The sequence below is a fragment of the Salvelinus sp. IW2-2015 genome, linkage group LG9, assembly GCF_002910315.2.
Source record: "Salvelinus sp. IW2-2015 linkage group LG9, ASM291031v2, whole genome shotgun sequence".
Taxonomy (NCBI): Eukaryota; Metazoa; Chordata; class Actinopteri; order Salmoniformes; family Salmonidae; genus Salvelinus; species Salvelinus sp. IW2-2015.
Genome location: NC_036849.1, coordinates 16,458,246 through 16,474,856, shown reverse-complemented (window position 1 = coordinate 16,474,856; position 16,611 = coordinate 16,458,246). Strand labels below are relative to the sequence as shown.

The 16,611-nt window shown below is 43.4% G+C and overlaps 1 protein-coding gene across 1 annotated transcript in view; it reads right to left on the bottom strand.

The window, feature by feature from the left end:
• Positions 1–743: 743 nt before the first annotated feature.
• The window catches only part of ubr1 (ubiquitin protein ligase E3 component n-recognin 1), a 43,723-nt gene continuing 27,855 nt past the window's right edge, over positions 744–16,611 (bottom strand). Inside the window, exons 21-45 of the mRNA XM_023994484.3 lie at positions 15,984–16,036; positions 15,746–15,848; positions 15,577–15,625; positions 15,304–15,458; positions 15,113–15,212; positions 14,889–14,992; positions 14,694–14,774; positions 14,417–14,595; positions 13,590–13,792; positions 13,369–13,462; positions 13,105–13,257; positions 12,856–12,956; positions 12,669–12,765; positions 12,272–12,420; positions 12,105–12,160; positions 11,930–12,026; positions 11,745–11,812; positions 8,379–8,614; positions 5,974–6,110; positions 5,770–5,878; positions 5,563–5,619; positions 5,385–5,462; positions 5,101–5,271; positions 4,664–4,765; positions 744–4,527 (exon numbers count right to left, since the gene is read on the bottom strand). Of these exons, the coding sequence (XP_023850252.1) occupies positions 4,386–4,527; positions 4,664–4,765; positions 5,101–5,271; positions 5,385–5,462; positions 5,563–5,619; positions 5,770–5,878; positions 5,974–6,110; positions 8,379–8,614; positions 11,745–11,812; positions 11,930–12,026; positions 12,105–12,160; positions 12,272–12,420; positions 12,669–12,765; positions 12,856–12,956; positions 13,105–13,257; positions 13,369–13,462; positions 13,590–13,792; positions 14,417–14,595; positions 14,694–14,774; positions 14,889–14,992; positions 15,113–15,212; positions 15,304–15,458; positions 15,577–15,625; positions 15,746–15,848; positions 15,984–16,036 (2,874 nt within the window). The 3' untranslated portion in view covers positions 744–4,385. The remainder of the gene's footprint in view (positions 4,528–4,663; positions 4,766–5,100; positions 5,272–5,384; positions 5,463–5,562; positions 5,620–5,769; positions 5,879–5,973; positions 6,111–8,378; positions 8,615–11,744; positions 11,813–11,929; positions 12,027–12,104; positions 12,161–12,271; positions 12,421–12,668; positions 12,766–12,855; positions 12,957–13,104; positions 13,258–13,368; positions 13,463–13,589; positions 13,793–14,416; positions 14,596–14,693; positions 14,775–14,888; positions 14,993–15,112; positions 15,213–15,303; positions 15,459–15,576; positions 15,626–15,745; positions 15,849–15,983; positions 16,037–16,611) is intronic.

Genomic DNA, 16,611 nt, shown 5'->3' with positions numbered 1-16,611 from the left:
CTCTGCAGCAAGTCTGTATGCATATAGCCAAGTGTGTGACGAACAAGATTGATATTTCTAAGCAATAGCAGAATTGTCCCAAGGACCCCCACTGCCTCAAATTACCCCTAATCTATGTCAGAACGGAAACTCACCTCCAATCAATCTGATGACACATCCTATTATGGCCACACACACCATACAAAGGAGGGAGAGACTACTTAAGGCCCTGCTTAAACTACTGAGGACTACAGATACTACCAATCAACACAATATGCTATCTTATTTCAGACTATAAACAAAACTGTGTAGGTTCTTTGTCAGCCTTGATTCGCCGTGGAATTAAACAGGGAAATATTAGCAAATCTGATTTATTATACAACACATGCGCCTCTAAGCAACAATCAACAGTATCATTCCTGCAAGATAAATCCTTACAACAGCCTCAAGTGCTGCCAGGAAGTAGTAGTTATTAAAGCTAACTAGTATAGTGTGTAATATAAATTATGGTAATTATTGTAGGAAACATGAGGTGCTAAGGGCACTGTATAATAAGGACATGGGATTTGATGTCAATGTGCATGTCACTGTACTGACATATGATGCAATGAGGGTGATGAGAAATACTTAAGTCATACAGTATCTTCTCTTTCATTACATTTTATTTTTTATTATTTACTCTCTTTTCAGACACTGAAGAGTAAGTGCAAAATGAACAAACATTTGTGTTGATATTCCCAGTCAGACAAAGAGGGCACAAGAACTCGTCTAGATCATGTCTTTATTCAGACAGCCTGGTTATCATACAGCACTGTCAAGCAACGCAAATGAGGAAAAACAAAACCATACAGTATATGCACAAAACTTCATTTTCCTGAAAAGTTTGATGTAATATCAAGTGTATTTTTATAGCGATTATTCTTTTTCCATGTAGATACTCTCCCATAAAATGTACATAATTGTTGTCATAAATACACTAAATGTAGTAGTGATGTGCTCTTATTTACTTGTTAGATTAGTCGTGTACAGAATATATTTTGCATTGCTGGTATGAACCTTTTTGTCCCCATTAGCTACAATATGATCTATTTGAATGTCATTTTCACAGCACAAATAATAATTTCAAGAGCAGATGACAATGTTCCCATACACAATTATTTAAAGGAGTTACAACAAAAGATGCCTCTAATAAGTGTATCAGGTTGGCAAAATATGGAATTTCAGTGAAGACCGACTCTTTTACATGTACATATATTGAACACTTTAGTAACTTTATTTCAAAGTGCTTTCAGATTAACATTTAATTGCTATCTAATTCATTCAGATTACAATAAGCAATGTTTGTACAGTAAAATAGTTAATTATCTCTTCATATACTTTTGCATTTGACCAGTATAGAAATTGCTTGTATATCTATTCATAGAGTGCCTTCAGAAAGTATTCACACCCCTTGACTTTTTCAAAATGTTCTGTTACAGACTGAACTTAAAATGGACTAAATTTAGATTTTTTGGGGTCACTGGCCTACACACAATACCCCATAATGTCAAAGTGGAATTATGGTTTAGAACTTTTTATTAAAAAATGAAAAGCTGAAATGTCTTGAGTCAAAGTATTCAACCCCTTAGTTATGGCAAGCCTAAATAAGTTCAGGAGTAAACATTTTCTTAACAAGACATAGAAGTTGCATTGTCTCACTGTGTGCAATAATAGTGTTTAGCGTGATTTTTTTTATGACTACCTCATCTCTGTACCCCACACATACAATTAACTGTAAAGTCCCTCAGTCGAGGAGTGAATTTCAAACACAAATTCAACCACAAAGACCAGGGAGGTTTTCCAATGCCTCGCAAAGCAGGGCACATAGTCAGATGGGTAAAAACATGTTTTTTTAAAGCAGACATTAAATATCACTGAGTATAGTGAAGTTATTAAATTAAACTTTGGATGGTGTATCAATACACCCAGTCACTACAAAGATACAGGCGTCCTTCCTAACTCAGTTGCCAGAGGCCAATGGTGACTTTCAAACAGTTAGTTTTCTCCTATCACAGCCTTTGAACTTTAAGAAAGGATCAACAACATTGTAATTACTCCACAATACTAACCTAATTGACAGAGTGAAAAGGAAGCATGTACAGAATAAAAATATTCAAAAACATGCATCCTGTTTGCAACAAGGCACTAAATTAGTACTGCAAACATATTTGAAAACCTAGACGAAAATCTGGTTCAGTCTACTTTTCACCAGACACTAGGAGAGAAATTGACCTGTAAGCAGGACAAGAACCTAAAACACAAGGCCAAATATACACTGGAGTTGCTTACCAAGACAACACTGAATGTTCCTGAGTAGCTTAGTTACAATATTCTGCTTGAAAATCTATGGCAAGACTTGAAAATGGCTGGCTAGTAATGATGAACAAACAACTTGCGAGTTTGAAGACTGAAAAACAATGTGCAAATATTGTACAATCCAGGTGTGCAAAGGTCTTAGAGACTTATCCAGAAAGACGCACAGCTTTAATTGCTGCCAATGGTGATTCTAACATGTATTGACTCAGGGGTGTGAATACTTATGTAAATGATATATTTCTGCATTTCATTTACAAAAACAATTGTTAAATAAAAAAAAATTTTTTTTTACTTTGTCAATATGGGGTATTGTGTGTAGATGGGTGAGAAAAAACTACTTAATCCCTTTTGAATTCAGGCTGTAACACAACCAAATGTGTAATAAGTCAAGGGGTATGAATACTTTGAAGGCACTGTACATTATCTGGGTCATTCCACAAATAGAGTACCTTTTGCATCCCTTTAATATTTAAACAGAAATTGTGCACCAATAATGAATTTTAGAAGCCCATTACATTAAAATGATATGCCATTTAATATAGACCACATAGAAAATTCAAGAAATCAGATTTTTTATATGAAGAAAGACTTGCTAAAGTCACAAGTCACAATTTTCACATGTCCCTCTTCATGTTTTCCGACTTCTAGGAAGGTTTTAACCACCTTAACACAATAACGTCTCCAAGTTCACCATCATTGTAAAGCCCTAGTTATTTTGTTGTTTCGACAAAGTCAATTCTGAAGATAATTATTTATTTTATGTGATAAGTGATTAAATCACATGTCCCTCATTTTAATGTCAACCCTGGTGAGTGAACGTAACTCTCGTTTTAATATGGTGAATCAATTCCTTTTAAAAATATTTTTTCAAAAGAAACATTGAACATCTAATAGTGAAATCATAGTGTAAAAACAGGTGAGCTGGATCTACTATTTTTGGCAATTTTCTGGTGTTTTGTGGTGGAAAACTGAGTCTGTTGAGCATACCATGTCAACCCCGTTACCCGTAGATAGATAGGCTTGAAATGCTATAACAATTTTTTTTTTTTTATGTCTGTAGCTTGCATTCAATTGCACACAACAAGCTTTCATTCCCCCGGTCACAGGGAGATGCATGACTGATTTAAGATGAAAACCTCAACCCTGTTACTTTAATGCCACTTTACTGGCCCTTACTAGTCCTTTTTTTATTTAACTCCTTGAGATGGAAAACATGTTTTTTATTAAGTTGAACATGTTCTTTATGTCAATGTTAAAATGAGGTGAAATTTGTATTTTTTTTTTACCAAGTTACACTACCCAAAATGTACTCTATTTGTAGAAAGACATCTATTTATATAATTTTAAAAGGGTGATGGTCAGTAACATGGGCTAGGTGCCATGCAAACGGTCTACTGTGACAGAAAGCAAAAAATATAGAAACAGGAAGCATGATCCCAAAGACATTTGCAAAAGAGTAAACAACTCCCACACTGCAAGACTCACTAAAGCCATTGTTTTATCATCTCTATAAAGTCTTAAAACAAAAAGGAGATGGCAGATAATTCACAGCATCACTTGGGAGAGATTTTATATACACAAGCTGACGGCATAAAGATACTTGGGTGTTTGATAGATGTATTTTCCTTTAATAAGCTTTTCTATGGAGAAGGGGAACGTTATTCCTAGCATTACTCATAGCCCTCTCACAGCAGACAAATTCAAACAAGGCGACTTCAGTTCCCGACCCCCTCCTCATCGCTCTCTGTCCTATCTGCACTCCCTTTGGGATCCTGGGGAGGAATGGCTGCACAGGGGCGCACCGCTCCCGGCCAGGACATATGTAGATGTACGTGTATGTATGTATGTATGTATGTATGTATGTATGTATGTATGTATGTATGTATGTATGTATGTATGTATGTATGTATGTATGCATGCATGTGTGTGTGTGTATGTATGTATATATATATACACACACACACACACACACACGTGTGTGGGCTGTGGCCCCTGGCTGTGGCCTCCAGACCTTGGCCCTACCCAGCAGCACACATAATCTGGTCTTGGGCTCACAGCATCTGCCATTCGAAAGCAAACATGACGTTAACAACCTCCAGGCTACGGGCGATCTCCTCCAGGATACAGTGCTGCTGCCACAGCTGGTGGAGCTTCCGGTACCTCTCAGGGCACAGGTGCAGGGGGTTCCCCCTCCTAATCTCACATTCACAAAACAGTCCGTCAGTGACACAGGTTTGCTTTACAAATATAACATTTTTCTACAGAACGACATCAGAGATGGATGTAATGAATGTTTCAAAAGCAAAGAGAGGAGATGTGGCCAGCTTACCCTAGCTGTGGGTCAGTCTCTCCGTAGTCATCAAGATAAGGGGCTGGGTAGGTGCTTCCTCGTGTCTTACTGGCCATCAGGACCATCTCACACTCTCTTATCCTAATCCAGCGGGGGGGGGGGGGGGGGGGGGGGGGGGGGGCAAAGCAATCAGTAGAAGCTTTATAGAACATATGAACATGTTTAACCCCATGCCCACCCTGTCCCTACAGGAGCCCTTGTCCCCGACCCACCTGAGGAACATGCCACCCTGTCCCTACAGGAGCCCTTGTCCCCGACCCACCTGAGGAACATGCCCACCCTGTCCCTACAGGAGCCCTTGTCCCCGACCCCCCTGAGGAACATGCCCCCCCTGTCCCTACAGGAGCCATTGTCCCCGACCGCCACTGAGGAACATGCCCCCCCTGTCCCTACAGGAGCCATTGTCCCCGACCCACCTGAGGAACATGCCCACTCCAGCCCCACAGGTGGCAGCGTGTGCGGTGCAGGCGCCCACCTCCTCCCCATCAAGCTGGCTATGACAGCAGGTGCTCTGGGAGCACAAGATGGTCCCACAGAAGAGGCACAGGGTGGGGTGCTTCCTCTCATCGTCTGTGGAGTTAGGACACCTGGACAGGAGGGTAGAGAGAAAGAGGACTCAGTCTCCACTGGAACTCAACAGCTCTCCAATCACTTAACCAGCGTATATGATAATCCAAGTTAGACAGTGGTGGCTACTTACTGAAAGTGACTGGCTTGATTGAGGAGCGCGCTGTAATCCTCAGGAAGCTCAATTAACCGATTTCTTTTCCTGGGATAACTGCAATAATCATTTTATCAAAGATTCAGTTATTCATAGGGAAGAAAGGAAAATAAAATCTGAAATATTTAATTCTGTTGCAAAGTGAATTTGAGCTTACCTGATTGTCTGCATTTCCCCTTTTAGGGCTTTGGTTACAGCTGGGTGCCCACACCACCTGAGAGACAGAGGCCATCAGTGAAAAATATACCTTAAGTGCCTCAAACAATTACATTAGAAACATAGCTACCATCACACATCTGGTAAAAACATCAGTTAGTAAATGTTCTATTTATTTTGGCTGTGACTAACAGGTTATTGATATTACCTCTGTAATAAGGGAAAGACAGTCCCACGGTGCTCCTGAAAGAGCTGGAACACATCGCAGGGCAATGCCAGATAACTGCACAGTGCCTCCATCTGGCCTTGAGATGTAACTGCAGTCGAGACAGCATGAACGGTTCAGTCAGTAAAACCCTAACCCATTCAATCCCCGTACACACCACAGTAGTCTGAGCCCTGAGATACCTACCTGTAGTACTGGAGAGCTCCTCTGGAGGGGGCACCCCTGTAAGGCAATTGAAGAAGAGGGCAGCGCAGCGCAGGAAGGGCGTGACCCCTCTCCTCACTCTGTCTGCCACTGAGCTCCCAGACACATCTGACCTCAGTCTGGACAATAAAACACACAGTCACACAATCTGCTTGGGAAAATAATTGACCTTTGACTGGATGAACATGAACAGAAAAATGTCCAAAAATGACCCACTGCACAATTTACAGAAAGTACACTACCAGTCAAAAGTTTTAGAACAACTACTCATTCAAGGGTTTTTCTTAATTTTCAAAAAATTTCTGCATTGTAGAATTATAGTGAAGACATAAAAACTATGAAATAACACATTAAATCATGTAGTAACCAAAAAAAGTGTTAAAAAATCTAAATCTATTTTATATTTGAGATTCTTCAAATAGCCACCCTTTGCCTTGATGACAGCTTTGCATACACATGGCATTCTCTCAACCAGCTTCACCTGGAACGCTATTCCAAAAGTCGTTGGCTGCTTTTCCTTCACTCCGCAGTCTAACTCATCCAAACCATATCAATTTGGTTGAGGTCAGGGGATTGTGGAGGCCAGGTCATCTGATGCAGCACTCCATCACTCTCCTTCTTGGTCAAATAGCCCACAGCCTAGAGGTGTGTTGGGTCACAATCTTGTTGAAGAACAAATTATAGTCCCACTAAGCCTAAACCAGATGGGATGGCGTATCGCTGCAGAATGCTAAGTGTGCCTTGAAATCTAAATAAAAATCACAGACAGTGTCACCAGCAAAGCACCCCCATACCATAACACCTCCTCCTCCATGCTTTACGATGGGAAATACACATGCGGAGATCATCCGTTCACCCACACCGCGTCTCACAAAGACAGCAGTTGGAACAAAAAATCTCCAATTTCGACTCCAGACCAAAGGACACATTTCCACCGGACTAATGTCCATTGCTCATGTTTCTTGACCAAAGCAAGTCTCTCCTTCTTATTGGTGTCCTTTAGTAGTGGTTTCTTGCAGCAATACAACCATGAAGGCCTGTTTCACACAGTCACCTCTGAACAGGAAATGTTGATATGTCTGTTACTTTAACATGCTGACCAGACCGGACACGTCTGCGACGCCAAGGGCTAAAATAGAACTCATTCCTATTTCTGACGCAGTTCGCACTGCAAGTCCTGCCTCTCCCATCTCCTCATTGGTTTATAGAAGCAGGTACCCACGTGCCATCTCCTCATTGGTTATACCCACGTGGGTGATTGAAAGATGAACTGTTTTGCCGGTAGTCGTGGTAACACAATGAACGTTTTGATGCCATCACCATATAAGTTAAACGATGAAAAAGCCTGGAAGGAGGAGAGATAAGAAACAATTCGGTTGGCCGTTTTATGTGTGGATTAATTGTTGGAGTAGAGGTCCTTGTGCATTTCAGGTAGAATAACAACTCAATGTTTATATCTCAGGACAAATTAGCTAGCAACAGCAAGCTAGCTAAATAGGACAAATTAACGTTAGCTAGCAAGTGCAAGCTAACTAGCTAAATTGCCATACATGTTTAATGCTTTTTGACCTGTCCCCAAATTAATGTAATTGGTTCAGAGTTTGTTTTGATATTTTAACCTGCGTGTCGTGATCGCGTTTGGTGTGGGGGGGCAAAATACATTTATGCACGATGGCGCAGACGGTTTGGGTTGCAATTTCTGAGGCTGGTAACTCTAATGAACTTATCCTCTGCAGCAGAGGTAACTCTGGGTCTTCCATTCCTGTGGCGGTCCTTGTGAGAGCCAGTTTCATCATTACGCTTGATGGTTTTTGTGACTGCACTTGAAGAAACTTTCAAAGTTCTTGAAATGTTCTGTATTGACTGACCTTCATGTCTTAAAGTAATGATGGACTGTCATTTCTCTTTGCTTATTTGAGCTGTTCTTGCCATAATATGGACTTGATCTTTTACCAAATAGGGCTATCTTCTGTATACCACACCTACCTTGTCACAACACAACTGATTGACTCAAATGCATTAAAGAAAGAAATTCCACAAATTAACAAGGCACACCTGTCAATTGAAATTCATTCCAGGTGACTACCTCATGAACCTGGGTGAGAGAACGCCAAGAGTGTGCAAAGCTGTCATCAAGGGAAAGGGTGGCTATTTGAAGAATCTCAAATATTAAATAGATTTTGATTTGTTTAACACTTTGTTTTGTTTCTACATGATTCCATGTGTTATTTCATAGTTTTGATGTCTCCACTATTATTCTACAAAGTAGAAAATAGTAAAAGTAAAGAAAAACCCTTGAATGAGTAATTGTTCTAAAACTTTTGACCAGTATACATTTTATTTTTTTATTTTTTTAAATACAGAGAAAAGACAGCATTCCTTCTTACCCGCTGGTACACTGTGACACAGCGGCATAGAGCTCTGCTGCTGCCCTCTCCGCCTCTCCCTCCTCTCCCCCAAACACTGCGGTGTCATTTGTGGAGGAGAGGAGGACCTGCACCACGTGGGCCATGGTGACCAGGTGCAGGATGTAAAGGTGGTTGTAGGCAGAGCTGACAGCAGAGGGTTGCAGGTCTACCGCCTCCTCCTGGTAGAGCGCTGGAATGGCAAGCACCAGCCCCACCTGACAACACACAAAGGTTGGTTATCCCCAGAGCGTGTGGAAAACCTACTGTATGCATCAAACAGAACACTAACTTCCTTCACTAAAGGTAACCTGCCTAAATGGCTACTGACCCGTAGAACTCACGTCTGTAGCCATGAAGTGCTTTGAAATGCTGGACATGGCTCACATCAACACCATCATCCCAGAAACCCTAGACTCACTCCAATTTGTATACTGCCCCAAAAGATCCACAGATGATACAGTCTCTATTGCACTCCACACTGCCCATTCCCACCTGGACAAAAGGAACACCTATGTGAGAATGCTATTCATTGACTACAGCTCAGCATTTAACACCATAGTGCCCTCAAAGCTCATCAATAAGCTAAGGACCCAGGGATTTAACACCTCTCTCTGCAACTGGATCCTGGACTTCCTGACAGGCCACCCCCAGGTGGTAAGGGTAGGTAACAACACATCCGCCACACTGATCCTCAACACAGGGGCCCCTCAGGGGTGCGTGCTCAGCCCCCTCCTGTACTCCCGGTTCACTCATGACTGCACGGCCAGGCACGCATCCAACACCATCATTACATTTGCAGATGACACAACAGTGGTAGGCCTGATCACCGACAACAATGAGACAGCCTATAGGGAGGAGGTCAGAGACCTGGCCGTGTAGTGCCAGGACAACAACCTCTCCCTCAACGTGATCAAGACAAAGGAGATGATTGTGGACTACAGGAAAGAGAGGACCAAGCACGCCCCCATTCTCATCGACAGGGCTGCAGTGGAGCAGGTTGAGAGCTTCAAGTTCCTTGGTGTCCACATCCCCAACAAACTAACATGGTCCAAGCACACCATGACAGTCGTGAAGCAGGCACGACAAAACTTATTCCCCCTCATGAGACTGAAAAGATTTCTCATGGTTCCTCAGATCCTCAAAAGGTTCTACAGCTGCACCATCGAGAGCATCCTGACTGGTATGGCAACAGCTCAGCCTCCGACCGCAAGGCACTACAGAGGGTAGTGCGAACGGCCCAGTACATCACTGAGGCCAAGCTTCCTACCATCCAGAACGTCTATACCAGGCGGTGTCAGAGGAAGGCCCTGAAAATTGTCCAAGACTTCAGCCACCCTAGTCATAGACTGTTCTCTGCTACCACAAGGCAAGCGGTACCAGAGTGCCAAATCTAGGTCCAAGAGGCTAGGTCCAAGCCATAAGACTCCTGAACACCTAGTCAAATGGCTACCCAGAATATTCACATTTCCCCCCCTCCCGCCCCTCTCAGTCATCTATGCATAGTCACTTTAATTAACTCTACCTACATGTACATACTACCTCAACTAACCGGTGCCCCTGCACATTGACTCTGTACCTGCACCCCCCCTGTATATATTGTTATTTTTTTACTGCTCCGCTTTAAAAAAATGTTTTTTACTTCACTGTCGGTTAAACTGCACTCTAGCTCAGAAACCAGATTGCATAGTGGTCACGGGTGCACCTGAGCCACGCTTGAGGTCCTAAACGATATCATAACCATCATCGATAAAAGACAGTACTGTGCAGCCGTCTTCATCGACCTGGCCAAGGCTTTCGACTCTGTCAATCACCACTTTCTTATCGGCAGACTCAACAGCCTTGGTTTCTCTAATGACTGCCTCGCCTGGTTCACTAACTACTTCTCAGATAGAGTTCAGTGTGTCAAATTGGAAGGCCTGTTGTCCGTACCTCTGGCAATCTCTATGGGGGTGCCACAGGGTTCAATTCCCGGGCCAACTTTTTTCTCTGTATATATATCAATGATGTCGCTCTTTGATCCACCTCTACGCAGACGACACCATTCTGAATACATCTGGCCCCTCTTTGGACACTGTGTTAACTAACCTCCAGACGAGCTTCAATGCCATACAACACTCCTTCCGTGGCCTCCAACTGCTCTTAAATGCAAGTAAAACTAAATGCATGCTCTTCAACTGATCGCTGCCCGCACCCGCCAGCCCAGCATCACTACTCTGGACAGTTCTGACTTGGGTATTTGTAGTTGTGCACATATTCTAGGTGTCTGGCTAGACTGTAAACTCTCCTTCCAGACTCACATGAAGCATCTCCAATCCAAAATTAAATCTAGAATTGGCTTCCTATTTCGCAACAAAGCCTCCTTCACTAATGCTGCCAAACATACCCTCGTAAAACTGACTATCCTACCGATCCTCGACTTCGGCGATGTCATTTACAAAATAGCCTCCAACACTCTGCTCAGCAAACTGGACGCAGTCTATCAGTGCCATCCGTTTTGTCACAAAGCCCCATATACTACCCACCACTGAGACCTGTACGCTCTCGTTGGCTGGCCCTCGCTTAACTTTCGACGCCAAACCCACTGGCTCCAGGTCATCTGTAAGTCTTTGCTAGGTAAAGCTCCGCCTTATCTCAGCTCACTTGTCACCATAGCAACACACACCCGTAGCACACACTCCAGCAGGTATATTTCACTGGTCATCCACAAAGCCAACACCTCCTCTTGCTGCCTTTCCTTCCAGTTCTCTGCTGCCAATGACTGGAACGAATTGCTTTAAAAATAATAAAAAAAATCACTGGAGTTGGAGTCTTATATCTCCCTCACTAACTTTAAGTGTCAGTTGTCAGAGCAGCCTAACGATCGCTGCAGCTGTACACAGCCCATCTATAAATAGCCCATCCATCCAACCAACTACCTACCTCATCCCCATATTTCCTTTTCTGCTCTTTTGCACACCAGTATTTCTACTTGCACATCCTCATCTGCACATGTATTACTCCAGTGTAAATTGCTAAATTGTAATTACTTCGCCACTATTGGCCTATTTATTGCCTTACCTCCTTACTTCATTTGCACACACTGTATACAGATTTTTCTATTGTGTTATTGACTGTACGTTTGTTTATCCCATGTGTAACTCTGTTATTTTTGTCACACTGCTTTGCTTTATCTTGGCCAGGTCGCAGTTGTAAATGAGAACTTGTTCTCAACTGGCCTACCTGGTTAAATAAAGGTGAAATGAATAATTAAAAAAGGGGCTCGTAAGTAAGCATTTCCCTGTAAGGTCTACACCTGTTGTATTAGGCGCATGTGACTAATAAAATTTGATTTGATGGGTGACTTACCAGAAGGTGGAAGAAGTCTACTTCTAGAATAGAAGGTGTGCTCTCTGAACTCATGGTGGGTAGCAAGGCTGTAGAGAGGCAACCAAATCAAATATTACATAAAATACCAAATCACACAAAATGAGTTTAATGTTAGAATGTTAGGTGGATGGATATCGTGTGCTGGGTGGTGTTTGAACATGTACCTCCTAACATGTCTGTGAAGTGCTTCTGAATGACAGCCTGGGAGCTCTTGAGGCGTTGGGTTGCAGAAAACTGAACCACAGCCTTCAGACCCGCAAGCTGAAAAAGAAAGCAGAGTTACTGTGAAGGTGAAAACTGGTCAAACACAGTCCCTCCTCTGTAATCTATCTGACCTACCTGTCTGTTTTGTAAAGAGCCAAACAGTGTCTTATCCTCTTCCTGTAGCAAGTTCTCTGTTAGGAGAAGAAGAAAAAAAAACATACTGAGTAATGGTAAAATGAGTTCAGCTAGAAAAAGGATGGAAAAAGAAACAGATAGAGAGGTCGAAAGTCGGTGGGACTGACCAATGGCCTGGATGGTGAAGGCACAGGTGTTCCAGGACATGACGGGCACGGCGGGACACAGCTCGTTAGGGCCCGTCTGCAGCCCCACCCTGTGCACCGTGGTGGCACATACCACCAGCATCTCCGCTATGCTGTCAGAGTATTTCCTCCTGAAGATCAACAAGTACTGATTACATTACAGAGCATGTAGTGAGTGGATACATAATATAGTACACTGTCAATAACATGGAAATGATGTCAGTGTGTGTCGTGCACTATAGAAACATTTGAATAAACCATTAAGAGCAGATGGGTGTGTGTGTATGTGAGTGAGTGAGTGAGTGAGTGAGTGAGTGAGTGAGTGAGTGAGTGAGTGAGTGAGTGAGTGAGTGAGTGAGTGAGTGAGTGAGTGACTCACGGCTCTTTTACTCCAAAGCTGAGGATGGAGCGGAAGTCTGGCTCGCCTTCCCCGCAGAGGGCAGTGTCTCCGTCACTGATAGTCTCACCACTGCTTTCTGGACCACAAACACAATGGAGTCACACCTGCAAAAGCACTGGGCTCTCTCCACTAAGATGACTTTGTGAGATCACACAGCTGTCTTTACCTGGTCCACGAGTGACAGACTTGAGTCCTTTGATCCTGGCAGAGAGGATCTGGATCCAGCGAGGGAGGGTGAGGAGCTGTCCCACCAGCTCTGCATTCTCACTGCAGACAGGACATAAGGGACAGGTCGGTTACAACTGATATGTTCACTACTGGGCCATAAACCAGATTTAGTTTTATGGATACTCCAAAAACGTATCTAAACTCAGTCATTTAGGAAGTGGCAATAAAGTCTAAAAGGAAGACATACTAGTTGAGTGTGAGTGGTTCCAAGGGGATGAGAGGAACCACAGTGTTGCACAGGGACTTGCAGAGCGGGCACATGTACTCCCCGTTCTCCAGGTCAATTATGAGCTCAGCATGGAGCCGGTTCCGAGTGGTGTTCTGGACTGCCTCAAAGTACCTAGAACACACAGAACAAAAACAAATCTATCTTTAGGTCTTCAGGCCCAAGATAGTATGTTAGAATCATCATCCCTATGATTCATTGATACACGTGACTGCAGTGACTCACTTCTGCCAGCAGGTGGCGTGCATGACATGGCCACAGCTGCCAGTGTGAGTCCCCACAGCCAGGTCAGGTGGCATGAAGAGGGGGTACATGGTCTCTGTCACACAGAACAACACATTAACATCTTTAATCATATCAACAGTAACGCAAAAAGAGATGACAGTGGTCAGAGAGTATTGTGTACAACACGAGATCAAATGGAGGAGACTGAAAAGGGAACTAACCATTGTTGGCCAGAGTCTTCCCCCGGCACTGTGTGAGCACGGTTGACCTCTGGACACAGGCAGTCAGCACCATGGCTGGAGATCGGGCCTGGACCTCCTGCTCCTCCTGACATAGTATGCAGGTCAGCACCTCCCTCTCAGCCGGGGTGGAGCCCCGTTGAGGCCCCACAGCCACGCACAACTCTCCCAGCTCCATGGCACAGCTACAGGACAGGAGGAAGAAACATGACAGCACAATTACTCATTTAAATCAGTTATAGATATTCTCCTAATCACTAACCTTCAATCAAGCAATCAACCCAATTCAAATTTGAATTGACTCTCCCTCCTGCAGTAAACTTGAGGTACTACTAGGCAAGCTAGAGTATATTATTAAAGAGATTTTCCAGTACTTTGTATACTTTTCAGCCAGTAGTTCTGAACGTAGCGCTCACGAGCCAAAAGTGGTCAACAAAAACCCCTTTTCATTGCTCTCTCTCGCTCTGCTGCATATGCATCTTGCTAGCTGTCACTCAAATTGCGAGGGGCTGAAGGTCATTGGCTAGAACTCAAATTGCTAGCGGGCTGGACCACGTGAGAGAAAATGTAGGGAAAATGGCACAACGCAGCTTTCAGAAAAACTGTAGCTTTCAAACTAGGGATATCATGGCTAATTGAGGTAAGAAGGTAATTATGCATGTATGAATTACACATGGACACATCCAGCCCAAAGCGAGAGGTTTAAAAAATACTTTGTAGTCGCCAAAGTTCCGGAGCATGTCTTTAAAGGAAAGGCAACACTCTATAGTCTCCCTCACGGCCAACAGCTCCCCCTACATCCTCCTCACCTCTCTCTGGAGGCCACAGGCTCCCCCTGGGAACTCTCTGGCATGTTGTCATATAGCATCTTGTGTGACTCAATGAAGTTCTTCTGCATGGCCGACATCTGGGCCATGATCTTCTGGCGATGGAGCTTGGCTGCCTCCGCCTTCCTCTTCCGCTCGGCTTTGTCTTTGTCAGGGACGATCTGAGTCAACCAATCAGACATAGACAGAGGGTGAGGATTCTTCAATGCAGAAATGTTGCATGACAAAGGTGTAAAAATGACCCATGTTCTGTTTTTACCTCTTCTGGCTTGGTCTGCTCCACGCTCATAGAGGCTGCTGGACTGGACTTCTCCCTAAGGCACTTCACCATCTCAAACATCTACCAGAAAGAGAAATATGATCATTTAAACAAAAAGCTGTACTGTAAACTGTCTAAAATCTCCTTTGAAAAAAGATGATCAAATCTCTTAACAAGACAATGAAGTTAACCCACCTGCAGTGTCCACTTAATCATATCCTTCTGGGCTTCCAAGGAAGGAAGAGCCGTCATCTTGGACAGGAGGTGGAACACAGATTTGCTATGCTCGGAGCCGATCGCTGAGCGAGTAGAGAAACAGAAAATGTCTCAAGAACAAATGTATATGAACTGTACCCTAAACCAAGAATAATCCAAGTGATATATTTAAAGACAAAAAGTAGTATCTCTAGGACACTCACTGCGAGCTTTGAGGCTGAAGTCAAAGGTGACCTGCTCCACAGTGCTGGCTCCCAACTGGGCCTTCTCCTCCAACAGACCCTGGCCTATAAGGTGCAGGGACTGTGGGGGGCACACACAGTTACAGTTAATATAGTTCATATAAAAAAGAAAGAGAGAGCGCGAGAGAGAGAGAAATACATGCGAAAGGTACCCTCTGGATCATGGCCTCTGTCCAGTAGGTGGCCCGGTCCTCCACAGCTCTCTGCAGGACTCGTCTGAGGATGTGGATGAGGATGTCACAGCACAGCAGCTGCACTATGCTGGAGAAGGCTGGGCAAAAGGGAGGGGGGAGAGGGGGACGCAGGGCTGGGCATGGACAGAGAGACAGTGATGAATCATAAGCAAATAGTGAATCACCTACAGGGATTGGCTCATAATAACACTGTTCCTTTGTATGAACATATGATTATGAGTTCCATCTCACCTTTGTCACTGCCCTCCTGTGTTCTTCTCTTCTTCTGAGCATCTTCTGCCTGGAGCACAGAGTTCAGGGGTCACAAGGTTATACATTAGCAAATGCCAGCAGCCAAGGGAAAAATGGCTTTGGAAAAACAAATATAAAATGTGTATGTAGCCTCTGTACCAACATATACCTTGCTATGCTGAGATTTAGAATAGTGAAAGAAGAAGGGATTGAATTCCGGCAGGCACTCCTTTTTCACTTCATACAAGCCGTGTCCAGAAACACCTGGCTTCCTAAATGGGAGGATCAACAGGTCAGTGAAAAAGCTTGTCAAACGTTATTCTCTGCTGAAAACGTTATTTATTATTTTGATGTATTATTATGATTTATTATTATTATGGTCAAGATGACCTTAGTGTTACACTTACTTGAAGGTGGCAACTTTTGGAATGACAGTTTCCAGGCCAGTTTCATGGCTCTCCTATAAACAAAAAAAGTACATTGTTGCAGTATAAAAGTGGTAACAGCATTTGTGGTGAAGGCCTTCCCAGACTGCACATCGGATCAAGTCTTTTAGGACTATTACATATGATTCAAAATTCGAAAGGCGCACGCACATCTGAGCCATCTTTATTGCATGGTAACAATTGAATAACATGAGAAAAAAAGAAGAAACCTGCACACTGCTCTTACTAAGCTTTATAAGAACTCTGGCGAAGGCCTTCAGGCCGATACGTAAAGCTTATTAAAGAGCAGTGATACTAGCAAGAGCAGTGTGCCGGTTTCTTCTTTTTTCTCAGGATTATTACATGTCACACTGTGCGACGTTACCAAATTATTAATCTTGATAGCAACTTGGCCAGATAGTACCATTTGCTTAAGTGTAGTCATTACATTCTGCGATTGGCTTGTTAGGCTATGTCAGCCGACATAGGTTACATCAACTGCAGTGGTGTATTTGATCTGCGTATGTGTCAGAACCAGTAGCTCAAGCCTTCCTCTTATTGTGGTCGTCACTAGTTAACACAGCCACAAAGTCATAAACCCTGCCTATAC